Source organism: Anoplophora glabripennis, unplaced genomic scaffold (assembly GCF_000390285.2).
Source record: "Anoplophora glabripennis isolate ALB-LARVAE unplaced genomic scaffold, Agla_2.0 scaffold9, whole genome shotgun sequence".
Lineage (NCBI taxonomy): Eukaryota > Metazoa > Arthropoda > Insecta > Coleoptera > Cerambycidae > Anoplophora > Anoplophora glabripennis.
The window spans coordinates 2699276-2718187 of NW_019416258.1; the positions used below are offsets into that span (position 1 = coordinate 2699276).

An 18912-nucleotide genomic window follows, 5' to 3' on the forward strand; every position below is an offset into this window, starting at 1 on the left:
CATACTAATTCTATTATAATATGTAGCCAAATCATAGTTTTCAAATTTTACAAGATCAATATTATCATTAGTACACCAAGTTTCGGAAAGGCATACTATATCAGGTTGCTCCTGAACTAAAATTAATTCAATCCTGTTAGTCTTATTACATAAGGATTGACAATTGACATTCATAATATGAAACTGTTTAACAAACTGGTGTATAGTTTTACATTTACAAAAATTTTCACCTAATATATTTCCTACCTGTCGATTATCTACGACTGGTGTTGTATCAAGGAACGAACCCGGAAAAAACGTTGTATATGGACACCATGTGGCCATATTTCTGGATTCATGGCATTCTTGAAATTATAGTTGTAGACACTCACTCTGAAGGAACTGTACACTTCTGGATGTTTTGAATTTAACGCTGTAACGACGGCTTCTGGAAAATGGGGCTTTACAATTTTATTTAAATCTTCTACACTCATCTTGGGGTCTGCTCTGTAGATATGAAGTTCATCGAACTTAGGCACTCCTTTAACTTCCCTACCATTTACGGTAAGTTCGTTATTATTTCCTATTACTAAGTGTCTTTTCTTTTTTCGTGTCCTAATTTCTTTCCATTCAGATTCGTTAGTTTGTGGAACAGCTTTTCCTAGGTTTAATAATTCGTCGCATTTTTGCTGAGTATTTATTTCCATTAGAGCAGCTGAAACGTCATTTTTTGTAATCACAGACTTTTTGGAAGAAGTGGCAACCGCGTTAATTTCAGTCGTCTTTGCGCTCTTGCCAATGGGTTTAGTTCTTGCGGCAAGTTGCTCAGTTTTTGCCATTTCTTTTTTAGGCACTTTTTCCGTATAGCGCAAATATCTTTCATTTAACAGAGTAATTTGTTGATTCAGTAAATTAATTTTTCCATGCAATTCATCAATTATTATGTCCTTTTGTTTCACAATATATTTAAATATATTTAGGTCTATTACTTTTTTATCAGGAGATAGGTTCTCAATAGCATTAAAAAACTGTTGATTTAATGCTAATTCAGGAGGATCACAACACATAATTATGTCATCACTCGTGAACTTCACAAAGTTAGCATTTCTTGCACAGCTAGAATGAAAGATACTGTCACAATTGGCACACTTTATACCATTTACAACATTCTTTTTACACCTTTTACAGCACTTATTTTCCTGCGCACTTTCAGGAGGTCGTTCACTGTTCGCCATATTGCTCTCTCTATAAGAATTTTATTCTTATTTCGGTCTGGTCTACCCCCTGGTAAATTTTTGTACGCTGACACTGGGACACCCTGTATATAAATGTGCGATGCCTTAAAATAAAATGTACATTTGAAGCAAGAATTTTTTTGCGTGTTCAAATATGAATAGAACTAAATATTTGCGCAAAAGAAATTCTAAAACGTATTTTTTACAATTCTATTTTATTTTCCACGACAAGGCACGGGTGCTAAACAATGGAAGTGCAAAGAACTGTACAGATTCCATTACAACCCTATCTCATCCGTTATGCTAGAACCTATATAGACGTACAAGACGAGTGCCGTGATTGAGTCGTATCTCTAGAGGAACAAGTCAATTTCTTCCTCGGTAATGACTAGTGAAACAGTATTCTAACATGTTTCCACTGAAAAATAAAAAAAAATTAAGAATAGATAAATCCTCCAGTAATTCCTTTTCCAGTTTGTTTCGGATCCTGAGTTTATTTGTGCTATATTAAGTGTCGCGTAAGCCTCGAAGCGGTATTAACAGGATCATCTTTAAATTAAAAACGACTCCACTACCGCCGGTTTGTAATAGCTCCCATCCGGAGAACCCGTACAAATTATGTTCCCTTAGAGGAACTTAATGAAAATGTTATTGATGTACCGCTAAAAGTTATTAACCTATTTTGAAGGTATTTAATTTCATAGGAGAAATTATTAAGAATGTACATAGCTTATAGAGAAATACAGTTTGCGACTTTATGGGCGGAACTATCTCAGATGCAAACTTAATGAAATACCCTGTATAATACAGTTTATCGTGTCTTGATTGTTAGTCGGCAACCCTGTATAGTTACGACGCAAAAATCCTTACTGCAAGTATCAAATAATTAGGGAAACAGGAACAAAAAGTTAAATATTCATAACGAGGCAGGACGAGTGTTCTGTGACTTAAATGTTTTTGAATAAATAAATCATAACGTTAAAATATTCAGACAGGTACTTTAGAAAATCCTTTAGATGGGAATATATTTTATTTACCTCGTCATCCTCAGAGGGACATGGAAAAAATGATGCTGAGTATCTACTCTTGGGTCATACATAAATAAATCTAAGTTGGTAAGTAGGGTAAAAATTTGCCTAGAACATATTTTGTAACTTTTGGTTTTCCATCGTTTCCATCGATTCGATTTTGAGTGTTGTAGATTTACACCTAAGCGATTGGCCGCTACTATTGGCCGTTATTGGCACTGCCAATTCAGCACCATAATAAGACGTGACGAATCCTCAATGTAAATGTAATGAAAATTACCCTTCACTTTAGTATTAATTTAGGAATTCCAGTTAACAAAAAAAAGTAATTATGCTAATTATTTCATGTTCATACAATATTTTACATATAATTCCACCTATGGAAATAATCCCATTATGAAAAATACTGCAATCAAAACGATTGTAATTGAAATAGTTCTCATTAATAATTTAAAATTGTATTTCATTCAGCATTTCTCTTTTTTCATTACTTGTGATCACACCTAGATATACATAATATACATTCACGAGTGAATAAATATACAGAGTAGGTCATAATTCCGACAGTTTAGGTGAGATTCTAGAGAAAAATGACCTCTATAAAAGTTGTAGGGTAGGGGAAAACTGTTGCCGACCTTAAATATGACCTTGAGATCACCTGTCAAGGTCAGTCAAGGTAAAATTCAAATTTTCAAAGAGGAACCCCTAATGTTGACCTCAGTCAGAGTGACCTCATGATATAATTTTTACCCATGACACTATCCGAACGTAAAATTTTCCTCTCTTTTCAATTTCGGGTAATTTATTCAAAAATAAATTTCGTTAATATCATATTTAAATCCATGTAAGAAAGTAATACGTTCATGTAAAAAAATTTTTTTTAAAACCGTCTTTTAGTGACGTCATTTTATTTTCGTATTCTTAGCAAACCCTTTCATTTGATACCCGTATCATGAGGGTGCATAAAAAATAACTGGTCCGCCATCTTTGGTAGTCCGCCGTATTGAATTTAGACTGACGTCACTTAGCTAACCATGCATTGTCATCCAAAGTAGAGTGTACGCAAAATTTCAGCTCAATCGGTTGGGGACAACTGTTTTAAAATTCAGTTGCAAGATTTGACCCATACTAACAAGGCAAATTTAAATAAAAAATCCGCTAACCGCGCTGTATATAAGGAGTGGACTCACCGTAATCCCGGGACCGCTGTGACCATCTGGCCGTCCTGCAGCAGCCAGTCCACTTNACTATGAGACGCCTTCATTATAGCCATCCTTCTCTATCGCACGGATTTCTATGACTTACTTTATCGCTCTCACGTAACGGCCGATGAACCATGGGAACTTTCCGAACCTGTACAATTCCACCTATGGAAATAATCCCATTATGAATAATCAACTTTAGTACTGCAATTAAAACGATTGTAATTGAAATAGTTATCTCATTAATAATTCAAAATTGTATTTCATTCAGCATTTCTCTTTTTTCATTACTTGTGATCACACCTAGATATAATATGCATTCACCTGTGAATAAATATACAGAGTAGGCCATTTTAATGTTCATGCAAATATCTCTGACAGTTCGGGTTAGGTTCTAGCGAAAAATGACCTCTATAAAAGTTGTAGGGTAGGGGAAAACTGTTGCCGACCTTAAATTTGACCTTGAGATCACCGGTCAAGGTCAGTCAAGGTCAACTTCAGATTTTCAAATAATGTTGACCCCAGAATGACCTTATGATGTCATTTGCACCCATGACACTATCTAAACGTAAAATTTTCCTCTCTTTTCAATTTCGCGAAATTTATTCAAAAATAAATTTTGTTAATATCATATTTAAATCAATGTAATAAAGTAATAGGTTCATGTATATTTTTTTTAAACAAGCTTTTAGCGACGTCATTTTATTTTCGTATTCCTCTCAGCAAACCCTTTCATTTGATGATTTGATTTCATGTCATGAGGGTGCATAAAAAATAAATGGTCCGCCATCTTTGGTAGTCCGCCGTATTGAATTTAGACTGACGTCACTTAGCTAACCATGCATTGTCATCCAAACCAGAGTCTATGCAAAATTTCAGCTCAATCGGTTGGGGACAACTGTTTTAAAATTCAGTTGCAAGATTTGACCCATACTAACAAGGCAAGTTAAATAGAAGCTTGTGCGCGTAGTCAGAGTTTAAATAAAAAATCCGCTAACCGCGCTGTATATAAGGACTGGACTCACCGTAATCCCGGGACCGCTGTGACCATCTGGCCGTCCTGCAGCAGCCAGTCCACTTGCGGATTCGGTGACCCGTGAGCTGAACAGCTGACCTGCGACCCAGTGGTGTTGGAGAAAGTAAGATGTGCCGGCGGCTCAAGCAGAAATACTGGACCATGGCTCAGCACAGCAACCCCTGCAAAAAAAGAAAAGGTCATTTTTCGCACTTAGAAAAGTCCCCCCAGGTAACCTTTCAGAATTTAGTCCTGCCAAAAAAAGTTGCAGATAAAAGTTGCATAATATCAAGAAACTAATATGCTGGTGACCCTGGATTTGAACTTGACCTTAAATCGACAAATTGACCTTGAAAAATTAAATGGCGACCTTGGATTTAACCTAAAAGCTGATTAGATTTCTGTCTGTAGAATGGCCCTAACATCAAACTTTAATTATTAACCCAAAAATGTATTAAATTTCAAACGTATTGTCAATATCATACTAATAGTTTTAGTTGAATACTTATATTAATTTCTATCACTGTTATATGCATTATTTTTTGTGAAAAAAGTGTTTGACCTTCAACTTACCTACAAGGACATCCTAGATAAATTATTTGATCCCAGATTCCGACATAATATTTGGTTGCTGGCATAAAAAGCAGCGTATTCCATTTGATATTAAGTTGACCGTAGTTTGACCTTGCAACTTGTGGTGAAGGTCATACCCAAGGTCACTATCTAATTTTTCATTCGAAATCGGACGAATTCGTACATTTTTGTCGAGTTATTGATAGAAAAATGAGTTTGACCTCCAAATGATCCGTAAGGACAAAGAAGAAAATTTTTTAGACACTACGTTCGGATATAAAATTTGGCGGTCTATCGATTGTTGGCATAAAAAATAGGGTGTTTCATTTAATATTTAAAATTTAGCACAAATTGTTATAATTTTTGTAAGAATATAAGTTTTTGTGCAATAATTACGCAGTTTTATACAAAATCGAATTCAGGTAGTGTCCAAGTATGTGATAAAATATGCACAACCCTAATGCACAAAATTCTTACTCCAAATGTATGTTATTCATTTGCACAAATTGTTCCTGTCGCCATTTTAGGAACAACTGGTATCACCGTACTGCTGGAGGAAAATGTTACACATTTCACTCTACGCCTTTTAAAAAAAAATACGGGATTTACAACACTGGCAAAAACGAGCGAGAAATAGCAACAGAACGAACACTAGTTATTTTTGGCGGGTGCCACCGTGATACGTGCGAGTTTTATTCATGCATATATCAATTATTTACGGCAAAAATAACCTTATTTTGTCGTTACCAGATAATGTGCGCTGGACTGACAGTGTGACATTTAAATATTGTATTCTGCAATTTTAAAAGCTTATTTGGAGCGCCACTAACCCGAAAATATTTCAGCATTACGTTTGGTGTAGTTAATAAAGTACTTAATAGATATGCTGCACCAACTAAATTGTACAAATAGGTTCGGTGGCGTTTTGAATTATACCGGAAAATGCTTTTGGCCTGCTACTTTTTTACGTGGCAAATATTAATCTCCAAATTTTTTTCAAACCTAACAAAATATCACAAATGTTCACAGAAAAGAAAATGAAATGTTACATGATTATAACTGTCATTAACTTCAATGCCTTAATCTTCACTGGTGTAGAAACAATACAGTTTAAATTGACACAAGTGGATGGAGGACCTGTAAAATCCTTTTTTCACCGCAAAACAATATTGGAAAGTTGGAAATTAATTCGTATGTTCTACAAACGCTTTTTTTAGTTATTATTTTATTTGGGTAAATTTAAATGGTAACAATGTATAAACAAAACATCAAGGATTTTATTTTTGTGCTTACTTTTGTTCTACACGTTTTACTTTTCAAGATTTCGGTACCTAAAAATGCCAGAAATTTCACCATTTCTCGGCCAGGGATATGGCCACCTTAAGTGTTTGTATATTAGTAAACAGGTGCGTGATTCTCATGTAATTAAATGATATTATGTACATGTTGAATATATTTCATCAAAATCTCTTAGTATTAGAAAAAGATTCTTATATCTTAAAATATTCTAAGTTGTATTAGCTTATGAAAAATTATATAACTCTCTATATAACTCTTGAATGTTAATAATATCGGTATTAGACCCCATAAAAATTTCAAAATTCTGTCATTTATCTATTAAAATCACCTATTTGTGTTGAGGCAGAATTCTAAATAAACAATATTTTTGGACCAAAAAAGGCTTAGTTTAACACTTTTTTACATCAGCTTTGATCGCTAAATTCTAAACAATGTAATTCCCCACCAAATAATGTATTTTACCAAAAATAGTTTAAAAATATAATGGCAAACAAAAAATTTCCCATAAAATTATGTATATTACTATAAAAATAACAACAAAATAATCAAATCCTTATGGATAAGTACAAAGTTGTGAGAATATAAGCATAAAATTGTGCATATCTAAGTTTTCAGACATCAATAACAAGTAACAGTGTTATTAGCAGTAAAAAGTTTTGTTTTTGCTTTAATATTCTTTTGAGTATATAAAAAGATACCTTATTTTAATTGTTAATTGAAATGTTGGGAAAGTGAGAATAAAAATTCAGAAGCATAGTTTTCCTCGCTATTAGTTCATTACTTTCGATCGAATCTTACAATTTTTAAAGCATTTTCCGTAGAATGCAAAACATTCACTTGATTAACGTTGGAAATTTTCGCATGTTTTGAATTGATTCACCTTGCCTGGAACTTAGTAACATCCAACTACATCCTGTGTGAATAGACGCATTTAAAAATATATTTATGTTCAAAATTGCCTTTCGCCTTATCACCATCAAACCACGAACATGTTTTATTATCCCCATTTTAAAATGAGGGCAAAGATGATCCCAAATTATTATTTTATAAAACGCTTACCCCCTTGAACATGATCCCTCTGCGCCGCTTCAGTTGACGGGAGCTAATCCCCCCATCTTAATTGAATCTTGAGACATTTGTTGCCAGAGGTTTATTAACCTTACTTTTTCAGCTTATAATAACGCCATTCTGACAGTGACGTATCGTCGGTATTTTATAAAAAAAATATATTAATTCGTCCCCTTCCAATATTACAATCTCGCCCAGAATTCGCCCGCTCTGAAGCACAGGTGTTAAAAACGATTCCGATTTTATTATGTTGTGACTAGATTTAGAATTTCTATGTTCGATCACTTTGCGTTACAGTACAGGGTGTGGCGTGTCTATAAAAATTAAACTACAGCCTCCTAACGATATTTGTAATAGAAAAAAAGTCTTATACGAAAAAATTCTATTTTTGCGTTTTTTTTTTCGTAAATTAAAGTTCAATTCAAAATATTTTCTCTGGAACGGTCCTGTCCGTGTGCTGTACGAGATGAGGTTCCTACTTGCTGTGTGAGTCGTCGAATGTTAATTGTGGGGTCTTCGTCAAGATTTTCCAACACTGCATCTTCAACATTAAGGTTCACTTGCTGACCTTCTCCTCGAGGAATAACACTTCCCGTATCTCGTAGCCGCTGAACGTACTGTAGGATTGTATTTGCACATGGGGGGGGGGTGACGTTGTGGCCATCGTTCCCGGTACAACCTAGTCCCCGCGAGCGCATTTTCTCCGGCTGCACCATACACTAACACCATATCGACACGTTCGGAAATAGTAAATGCATTGTTTTCTCGGTTCATTGTAAAACTAGTTTGTGCACAAACTAAAAAATTAAGCAAAGTAAGAAATAAGAATCTCGTTTTTAATGTAACGCTATTCTTATTTTTTAGTTCTTTATAAAAATTACACTGTCACTATCGTGGAATTACAAAATAAAAACTTTTATCTGGAATCTTTCACTTTTTAACACTGATGGCTCGATGGATGCTTAATATTTAATAATTAAGCGAATAATGAATTCAATACAAATACAAAATCAGTTGACTGCACAAATTTTTTGAGAATGTAACCTAACCTTCTTTCAGTATTACTAGTATTAGATTATACCGACTTAAATTATAAGGTTACATCTCGGGTCGCTTAAAAACATTTCCAAAGTTTTTAACAAATAACACAGGGGCCGACCCATTTTCGTTGAATAAATGAACTTTTATTTAAAAAAAATGCGAAGATAGAACTTTTTCGTATAAGACTTCTCTATTACAAATATCATCAGGAAGCTGTGGTTTATTTTTTATAGATTATACATGCCACACCCTGTATAATAATACGCCGTCCATTCTCCTGTACAACTTTTAACTGGTTGCAATAACGAACAGAAAATTCAACTTTTTAATTTACCCCTTGAAGTCTTTTGACACCCTGTGTACGTGTGCAGCATTAAAATCAACTCTAAAATTTTCAAGTAGGGCGACACGCTATCGCAGTGATTATTTCACAGTACACTTTTGTATATCTCGTTTCCGTTATATCCTCTCTTGACCCCGTCTGAACCACGTCGAAATCTATTTTTATTTACAAGAGAACGTTATTACGATTCTTTTTGGGGAGCCCTCCATCTATTGTATTTAAAAATAAAGTTTATAAAGCGAGCCCTTTTTTACCGGGGATCCAAATAGATTTATCCTAATTCGCGTGTGGACAATGGCTGATACTTCATAACTGGCGCGTTATTACGAGAACAATCGCTCTTTACTTTGGTGACAGTTTGGTGAAAGAAAAAGAGGAGCAGAAATAACAGACCGTTACGCGGGGACTGGTTTATAAGACAACATAGCGCACGCACAGCTATTACAGTACACCCACCCAACATACAGGACGATTGTACTGTGCGATGAATCAAGAGTATCCAGTCGAATGAAAAAAGCGAGGACCTCACCTCACGTGCGTTCTATCGCAAACAAAAAGGAGCTAAAATACGTATAAGCTTATTAGTACTTTATATATCAAGGGACTAAAGTGCATTTTAGTCCAGAGGATGAACAACCACCTAAGGGAATAGGGAATTTTCAAGGATTAAAAGTGACACAATACCCTCTGAACATGGAACTAAATTAGCAGTTTTGATCCGTAAAAGGACTAAAGTGCATCTTTTATAGCCGACAGCAACACGTCCATTGACCGAAAATAATCTATTAGAAAGCAGAAACCACTCAAGTTTTGAACTATACAGGGTGTAACTAAATAAGTGTAAAACATTTAAGGGGGTGATTCCTCATCGAAAAAAAGATAGGATCTTTCATATAAAGAAACTTCATTGGAGCATCCCTTGTTAAGATACAGCCCCTTAAAGGGGGTACATAAAATTTGTTTAACAATTTTTTTCACAAGCACTAAACAAGTTACAATATTGAAATTAACCTGACATTTTCTACTACCAAAAAGACACTTAGCCAGTAATTTATTTGGTTTACCCCATGGTTGTAAGGGGTGGAAAACGCAACCCCTAAAATTTATTTCCAACGTAATTTTTTGTCTTATTATTTTTTTACCATTTAAAAATTTATTTCCGATAGCCTGTTTCATTCTAAAAAAAAATGTCTCTTGAATTTTTTGCCCAAATTAAACCAGTTCGCAGCAAAAAATTATTTTACGAACAAGATACATATCGCCATAAAACGAAAATACGAAACTAATTTATCTAGTAGGCCGCCATTAGCGATACTGACAATTAAATTGGAATCAAGCTGTCAGTTTGTAAATTTTTGAAATTGAAGTAATACTAATTGTGTATTGTTCTGTTCTTAATTTGTTACTTTAATAATTCACTTGTTATTAAAATGGCATACACAAATGAGGAAATGGCTGATATGCATTACGTTTACGGTCTGTCGCAGGGGAATGGGTTAGAAGCTTCTACAAGATATGCTGAAATGTATCCTCAACGGCAGCATCCTTCACATAGAATATTTGTCTGACTTCATCAACGATTACGTGAATATGGTTCATTCAACAAAAGAACGCAGGATTGTGGTCGCCATCGAGAAGTAAGAACACCACAGCTTGAGGCAGCAGTACTTAATTTGATAGAAGAACAACCTACTACCAGTACTAGAAAGATTGCTTTCCAGCTAAATGTTGATCATATGACGGTATTTCGAATTTTAAAGGAACATCTCTTATACCCTTACCATCTGCAACGAGTACAGGCACTGTTACCGCGAGACTTTCCGAACCGTCTTGAATTTTGCAATTGGATGCTGGAAATGATTAGAAGAAATCGTGACTTTCTGAAGACGATCGAATTCACAGACGAATGTAGTTTTTCTCGGGACAAGATTATTAATTTTCATAATTACCACATATGGGCTGATGAAAACCATCACGCTATTGTCGAAACTAACCATCAAGAACAGTTTTCTCTTAAGGTGTGGGTCGGAGTTATTGGGGATTATTTAATTGGGCCTCATTTTCTACCTCCTCGATTAAATGGTGAGGCATACGTTCAATTTTTAAGAAAAGTGCATCCCCCCGTACTGCTGGAGGAAGTTCCTTTGGGCGTCAGAAGGGATATGGTTTTTATGCATGATGGGGCTCCCGCCCATTTTAGTCAAGTAGCACGTCAGCATTTAACTGAAACATATGCAAATCAGTGGATAGGTCGAGGAGGACCACAGAATTGGCCCGCTCGATCCCCGGATCTCAATCCTCTGGATTTGTCTACTTGGGGCCATTTGCAGCATTTGGTTTATCGTACTCCTGTTCGCGATGTAGAGGACTTAAGAAACCGCATTATCGATGCGTGCAGGGTAATTAGAGAGACTCCAGGAATATTTGAGCGAATACGTGGCTCAATGCGCCGACGTCTAGACGCATGCGTAATGTCTGAAGGTAGACATATTGAACATTTACTATGATTTCTACATGTTGTATGTTTTGTTATTATTAAATTAGTTTTGATTATTCCCCTTTAATCATTTAATGCAGGTAGTAACTACAAAATAACAGTAAATCCAGTCCGCATTTATGACGATGTATCTCTGTAGTTGTTCGTAAAATAATTTTTTACTGCGAACTGGTTTAATTTGGGCAAAAAATTCAAGAGACATTTTTTTTTAGAATGAAACAGGCTATCGGAAATAATTTTTTAAATGGTAAAAAAATAATAAGACAAAAAATTACGTTGGAAATAAATTTTAGGGGTTGCGTTTTCCACCCCTTACTACCATGGGGTAAACCAAATAAATTACTGGCTAAGTGTCTTTTTGGTAGTAGAAAATGTCAGGTTAATTTCAATATTGTAACTTGTTTAGTGCTTGTGAAAAAAATTGTTAAACAAATTTTATGTACCCCCTTTAAGGGGCTGTATCTTAACAAGGGATGCTCCAATGAAGTTTCTTTATATGAAAGATCCTATCTTTTTTTCGATGAGGAATCACCCCCTTAAATGTTTTACACTTATTTAGTTACACCCTGTATACATTATTTTTACATTTCCTTGACAGAAAATCAAACTCGCTAATATCAGAAACTAGTGTTAATTTTAATTCACAAGGATTAAATTTACTTAAATTTTAGTATCTAGAGAATTAAAAATTAGATACTAAAATATCGCTTTTAATCCATCGAAGGACGAAAGTACGAAAGTGCATCTTTTAATATCGAAGACGAAGTTTGAAAGTCGAGAAAATCGTACACGCTTTAAAAAGCACTCTAGTTTTAAGGTATATACGCTTTTAGGATTGAAGTACTGTTCTAATTGTCAATTTTAGGGACTAAAGTGGTAATTTAATGGCAAACGATTAAATTACTGTAATTAACATATTTTTTTGCCAAGGATTAAAGGCATTTTAGTTCCTAGGGGCATGGAAAGTAAATTCGATAGAAAAACTAAAATGCGTCGTCGAAAGGCGAGATCTGTTGATCAAGAACAACACAACTACACAAAAAAAAGTTGTCTGTACTTTTTATGCGACATATGGAATTTCCTAACCTCAAAAAACAGGTCAAAAATAGCAAAAATTCACGAAAAAGTGCTAGGAAAAATTCAATTTTTTTTCTATATTTAAATGTTCATTTATATGGTTAAGACCCCACCGAACGTGAATCCACGGTCAGAATTGATGGTTCTTTTTCTAACCTCAAAAAAAACGGGTCAATTAAGGTATATCACGAATTCTCAAAAAATAACATTCGCGTCAAATTTGGTATACGGGGGTTTTCGGGGTCGCTGATCATAATAAATTGACTTCATATCCGTGTTCAGCGACCCCGAAAATCCCCGTGTACCAAATTTGACGCGAATGTTATTTTTTGAAAATTTGGTCGGCCATATTGGATCAGCCATCTTGAATTTTGCAAAATTGACCTCGGATCCGTGATCAGTGACCAAGAAAACCCCCGTATACTAAATTTGACGCGAATGTGTTATTTTTTGAAAATTTGGTCGGCCATCTTGGATCCGCCATCTTGAATTTTGCAAAACTGACCTCGGATCCGTGATCAGCGAGCCAGGCACTTTAGTTCCCAAAGTATATACTAAGTGTTTGTTTTTGGTATAGAGATTAATAGAAATTTCTTATACGTTTGAAAGTATTAATTTCTAGGAGATGCTGTCCTTAGTTCTCTCAAAACTAGAGACTAAAATGACGCATTCAATCGACCGGAGGACTAAAGTGGATCTTTTTATAGGGAAAGAGAACTTTGGAGGCTGACAAAAACCATGCAAGGGTTTTAAAAAGCACTTTTGGCGTTGAAGGTATTTTTACATATTTTCGATGCAAGGTACTAACTAATTTCAGGGACTAAAGTGTCAGTTCCCGGCCTAAATTTCATGTAGAATGATTAACTCTTAAGGAACATTGCATTAGTTTATTTTGGTTGAGAAAACGCCTTACTTTTGAAACATATACGTGATTTTTACTTTACCTGGATTGAAAGTCCTCTTTTACTAGTTTCAGAAGCTAGAGTGTTAAATTTAATCCCTGATGACTAAATTGCCCCTTTGTCCATTTAGTTTAAATGGTTGCTGTAGCAATATTACAGATGTTTCAGTTGATATTCAGTAATAAAGTAAGTAAATTCAATCTTTATGGGATTGAAAGTAAATTTAATATCTATGGGATTAAAAGTGAAGCTTCACTGTCTCAAAACTAGGAACTAAAATAATGCTTTGAATTTGCGGAAGACTAAAACGCACCTTTTAATCCCAAAGACGAAATTTGAAAGTCGATAAAAATCATGCAAGGGTTTAGAAACCACTCTAGTTTCGAGATATAAACGCTATATTTACACTTTCTGGATTGAAAGTAGTTTTAATCGGGGACTAAAGTGTTCCTCAAGGTTTTAAACAAGTGAATGTTTACAAATGGAGTCTAAAATGTTGCTAGAATTTTATATTTGTTATAGAAGGATTAAAGTGTAGTTTAGTTCGTAAGATAAGTATTGCATTCGCTTTTTTGTTTTTAGAGAGGAATGGGATTAAAAATCACTCAAGTTTTTAGGCACATATGCTATTTTTACATTTCCTGGGTTGAAAACACTGTTTTACTTAGTAGTATCAGGAACTGGCGGATTAAATTTAAATTTGGTTTAAATAGTTGCTATAGTGATGTTGCAAAAAATTAATCGTGCAATTAATCTGCATCGCTTAATAATATAAAATCAGAGCAGTTAATCAATATGTGCACCTAACTGATTTATTTATGGGAAATGACGGGAACCCCGTATATCTGTAGGATTAGCCGAAGTGGTCAAATCCAATAATCGGAGTACGGTTATATCGGAAGCAGAATTTAACTAATCAACGCTTTGGATTTATCCCTTCACTGCAGAGTATATAAATAGGCTAACAAACGGGTCAATATGTCACAACTGGATTGCCGAATTTAGTCTGGAATATATAGGTACTGTTTAAACGACATTTGAACGACGTAGCCCGTGCTACTACAATGCATTCGCGTTTATGAAAATGTCAGCGGTATTATGGGTGCCGTATTCATTTTTCCCGGTTGTTTATTGATAGAACGGCGATATTGCCGGAAGTAATTACTCTCAGCGTAAGGATTACGATCGCTGGATGAGAGATGAACTTATTGATGATGCCGTTTCAATACTGATAACGTGGCGGCTCCGGATGTGCAGGAACGTGTTATTTTCCTTTTTGATACGTTTCAAATGGGACAGGTTTGTATTTAAAATTTTCAGATGCAGCGTTAAGCAAACTTTTGCAATTTATTCGATTTGTGCAGGTTTGAAACAATTCCTCGTTGTTTAAACAGGGCTAGAAGCTAGATTGGATAGGATATGGACGGTGATTTGTTCAAAGATGCAGAAATATTCAAAGGATTCCGAAGGGGATGTATCATCCCACGCATAAAGCGCTATGGATAAATGCGTACGATACTTTGATATAGAGAGATGTGATAAATATATTTTTAAATGCCACTGACTTAGTAGAGAACAATGAGCAATTTTGTTCTACGGATAAAGACAGCGCACTTGTATGATATGGAAATGCGTGCAGCAGGTAAGCCACAGTTAAAGGGTCCACCAGTGGCGGTTCGTCGTATGAAGCAACTGGGGCCGGGCCTCAATGCAAAATTTGGCTGTCACACCGAATATTTTAATACCTACTATTCTACTATTAACCTAAATAAACAGTTAGGTAAACTAATTTCCAATTACCTATTACATTTATCAAAAATCAAAATAACAGTATAAAATAATTGTTTGAATAGTGAATACCTCGCCGCTCGCCGTTTACATCGACACGGTATTGGATAGTTACTCCCCACTAGTCCCCGTCATAGTGAAGCCAGAATTTCTTTGCTTGTATTTGCGTCACACTTCCCTGCAATATGCTACAGTTCCCCCTCTACGCGAGGCGGTTAAAATAACATGATTTAGGAGGGAACTGAGGGCGGCTCAAAGCTGCTTATAGTTTCAGTTCGCGGTTAATGTACGCGTCACATGGTACGCGGGTAAAGCCTGATGTCAGTGTGAGGGATAGTACAAAGACTTTTAATTTTAATTATGCGAAAAATATTACGACGAATTAAAAATATTTTCAAAATATTTAATTAAGTACCTTCGTTTTGGGAATTAATTTCTTTTGCTTTAATAGATTCCTCAAAATTTCCCTAATAGCCAACAAATTTCCCAAAAAATCGTTTCATTGTTTATTACAAATATATCCAAACGTTTTCAAAATAGATAGGTTGAAAAACGATCTTAATATTTTGTACAGAGGAACTATTTCATAATTTAGAAGTTCAAAAAAAACGATAGAAATATTATACAAGGAATTTAAAATGGTATTTTCGGAAACATGCAAATTGTTTTGCCCAGATTTAACAATTCCTGCAACAAATGTCTCGGTAGAAAGAAACTTTTCGTGTCTTAAGCGCATTAAGACTTAGCAATACGATGACACAAGAGCGCTTAAACAACTTATCAATGATGACTATAGAAAAAGAACTATTGCAAAGTTTTAGTGCTGATTCTTAATTTTATGAAGACATTTTAAGTTTTGCAAATTCAAAAGGCGGACGAATAAATTTTATAAAAACATTCACTACGTTTTTAAAATATTTTGTTAAAAGTGGAGGCAAACGAAAAACTGGCGGCGTTGTTTTATATGTAAATAGATAAGTTGGCTGGCTACCTTATGAAAATTTGTTTCTATATTTTTTCATATTTTTCAATATTCATAAACCAAGTAAGAACAATATTGTTAATTATTAGGTAAATATAGCACTTTGATTTGTTTCTGGTACTTAATTTTATTATAAATATAATTTTCAAAGTTCCGACATTATTATTACTAACATAATTTTTTTAATTTACGGTTATAGTAGGGCCACATATCTAACCCATATGCGACACTCCTTTGATGTGGCGTAAATGCCGCCGTTGACCTCGTCCCTTTAAATTGGATGATAAACGTTGCCAGATTGAGCAATAAAAATTTATATCAGAAGAAAGTGTTGTCGGTTCGAAATATTGAATAAACATGAACATAAAATACTTACACCTACATTTATCACAATTTTCACTTAATTAATAAAGTGTCTGTCTAAACGGGATGATAAATTAGATAACTAATGTATTAAAGTAAAATTGCTAAGTGTTTATTATTTTTTTGTTGATATAAAATACCTAATAACAAATTACACATATTTAATTTTTCATTTTTTTTATTAGAGGTTTACTAAAATTTTGATTGATAGATTTTATGTAGTAGTAAATTCGCAGAATTACAAGTTATTTTATTAAATAGCTCAGTTAGAGTAAAGAATATAGAAAATATGTCATTTTAGGGATAGTAAACTTCCAAATGGTGTTACACTAGTTATGTAAATTTGAAATCGTTTTATCCATGCATTATTAATTCTGGGCGTCCACATTTTTCTATCGACATTTAAAAGAACAATTTATATTATAAAAATTGAATTTTTAAACAATTTTTATAAGAAATTTAAATTTATCTATATAAAAAGTACTTAATAATTATACAATTAAGTGTTCTTCTTTAGGAAAGCGAAAAAAATGTATGTTTTTATTTTCTTTCTTGCATTTCCGATACTGATTTAGACATTCTTTGCAACTGTAAATAATTGTTAATAAAAACGCCAAACTTTTAAAAATAAATAACTATAAATCCACTGTAAACAACTTTTTGAAACACTCCAATACAGCTAACGGCAACAATGTTTACAAAATGGCTATTATATGATTTAACGTAACGTCACTAACAGAAACCACGCGGAGATAAAATATGTTCGGAAGTATTCAGGCTTCATCGGTAATGTATTTAATTCGCAGATAAAAACCGTTCATAGGAGCAGCATCATTTTATGGGCAAAATAATCAAACATTCTATTTTACTCTACAAAATTTATATATCCTTAAAGTTTTGTATTTCATATTTATTCTGTTTATTGCCGAAATAATAGTAAACCTGAAAATATCATCTTTCGTTGTCACACAGCTGTTCTGTTTGGAAATACGCATGCGTTCAGTCCCTTTAACTTGGATGTATCTCCATTCGTGTTGCACGAAGCAGCCTTATCTCTCTCAGTGTCGCATATGGGTTAGATATGTGGTAGGGCTATCTCCATAATAAAAAATAACGTGGACATTTATTCATATTTATTATTTGAGAACGGATTAATAAAATATCCAAATATGTAGTTGCGTATTATTTTTTATAAAATCTGAATGAAAATCCTGCTCGCGAACAACAGTTTTTCTATAATATTGTAAATGCGACTAATCTTCGTCAAGATTTTCCAATACTGCATCTTCAACATTAAGGTTCATTTGCTGACCACGTCCTTCTCCTCGAGGAATAACACTTCCCGTATCTCGCAGCCGCTGAACGCACTGTAGGATTGTATTTGCACATGGGGGGTGACATTGTGGCCATCGTTCCCGGTACAACATAGTCGCCGCAAGCGCATTTTCTCCGGCTGCACCATACACTAACACCACATCGACACGTTCGGAAATAGTAAATGCATTGTTTTCTCGGTTCATTGTAAAACTAGTTTGCGCGCAAACTAGAAAATTAAGCAAAGTAACAAATAAGAATCTCATTTTAAATGTAATCGGCACGATGTTCTTATTTTTTTTTTTAAATTACACTGTCAAAATAAATAAAAACTTTTGTCTGGAATCTTTCACTTTTTAACACTGATGGGTCGATGGACGATGCTAAATATTTAGGTAATAAATTAAGCGAATAATGAAATCAATACAAATACAAAATCAGTTGACTGCATAAATTTTTTGACAATGTAACCTAACCTTATTTTAGTATTACTGGTATTAGGTTATACCGACGATTATAAGGATGCACCTCGGGTCACATAAAAACATTTCCAAAGTTTTTAATAAATATCGCAGGGTCGGCCTTCATTTTCGTTGAATAAATAAACTTTAATTTTCCAAAAAAAAAAAAACGCGAAGATAAAACTTTTTTGTATAAGAGTTTTCTATTACAAATATCATCAGGAAGCTGTAGTTTAATTTTTATGTATAATCTATACACGCCACACCCTGTATATTGAAGCCTAGTGGGGTCTTCAGGTCAGCTCACTTTTTTATTTTGTATGCCTGTGTAGTTTTTACTACCCTCTTTCTACGGGGTACTTCTTTTGGAAATATACTTTCTAAATGGTACTTTTTGTATACAGGGTGATTCATTAACAATGGGAAAGTCGAAAGCTGAAGATACTACACATGAAATGGTGACGATTGGCGCAAACATGCCTTATCCGAAAGTTACTAGTTTTGGAAATACAGGGTGTTGAAAGTTAAAATTTTAAATCGTTTTTTTTTGCGATTATTCTGAAAATATGTAGGTTAGGAACTTGAAAATTTGTGAAACTATATTTTTTTAGGCGGCGAATAAGATGCGTGTTGTAATTTCAGCATTGCTCATAGAGGGCGCCACTTACGACCAATTTTACCGAAAATTTAGTTAATAACTTTTTACCCTGTATGTCTAACATGAAACTTGATTCAAAACCTGAAA

At 34.2% G+C, this 18912-nt stretch overlaps 1 protein-coding gene across 1 annotated transcript in view; it reads right to left on the minus strand.

The window, feature by feature from the left end:
• The window catches only part of LOC108908956 (Down syndrome cell adhesion molecule-like protein Dscam2), a 306735-nt gene that overhangs the window by 236519 nt on the left and 51304 nt on the right, over positions 1-18912 (minus strand). The window contains exon 2 of the mRNA XM_023457289.1: positions 4470-4641. Within this exon, the coding sequence (XP_023313057.1) occupies positions 4470-4641 (172 nt within the window). The remainder of the gene's footprint in view (positions 1-4469; positions 4642-18912) is intronic.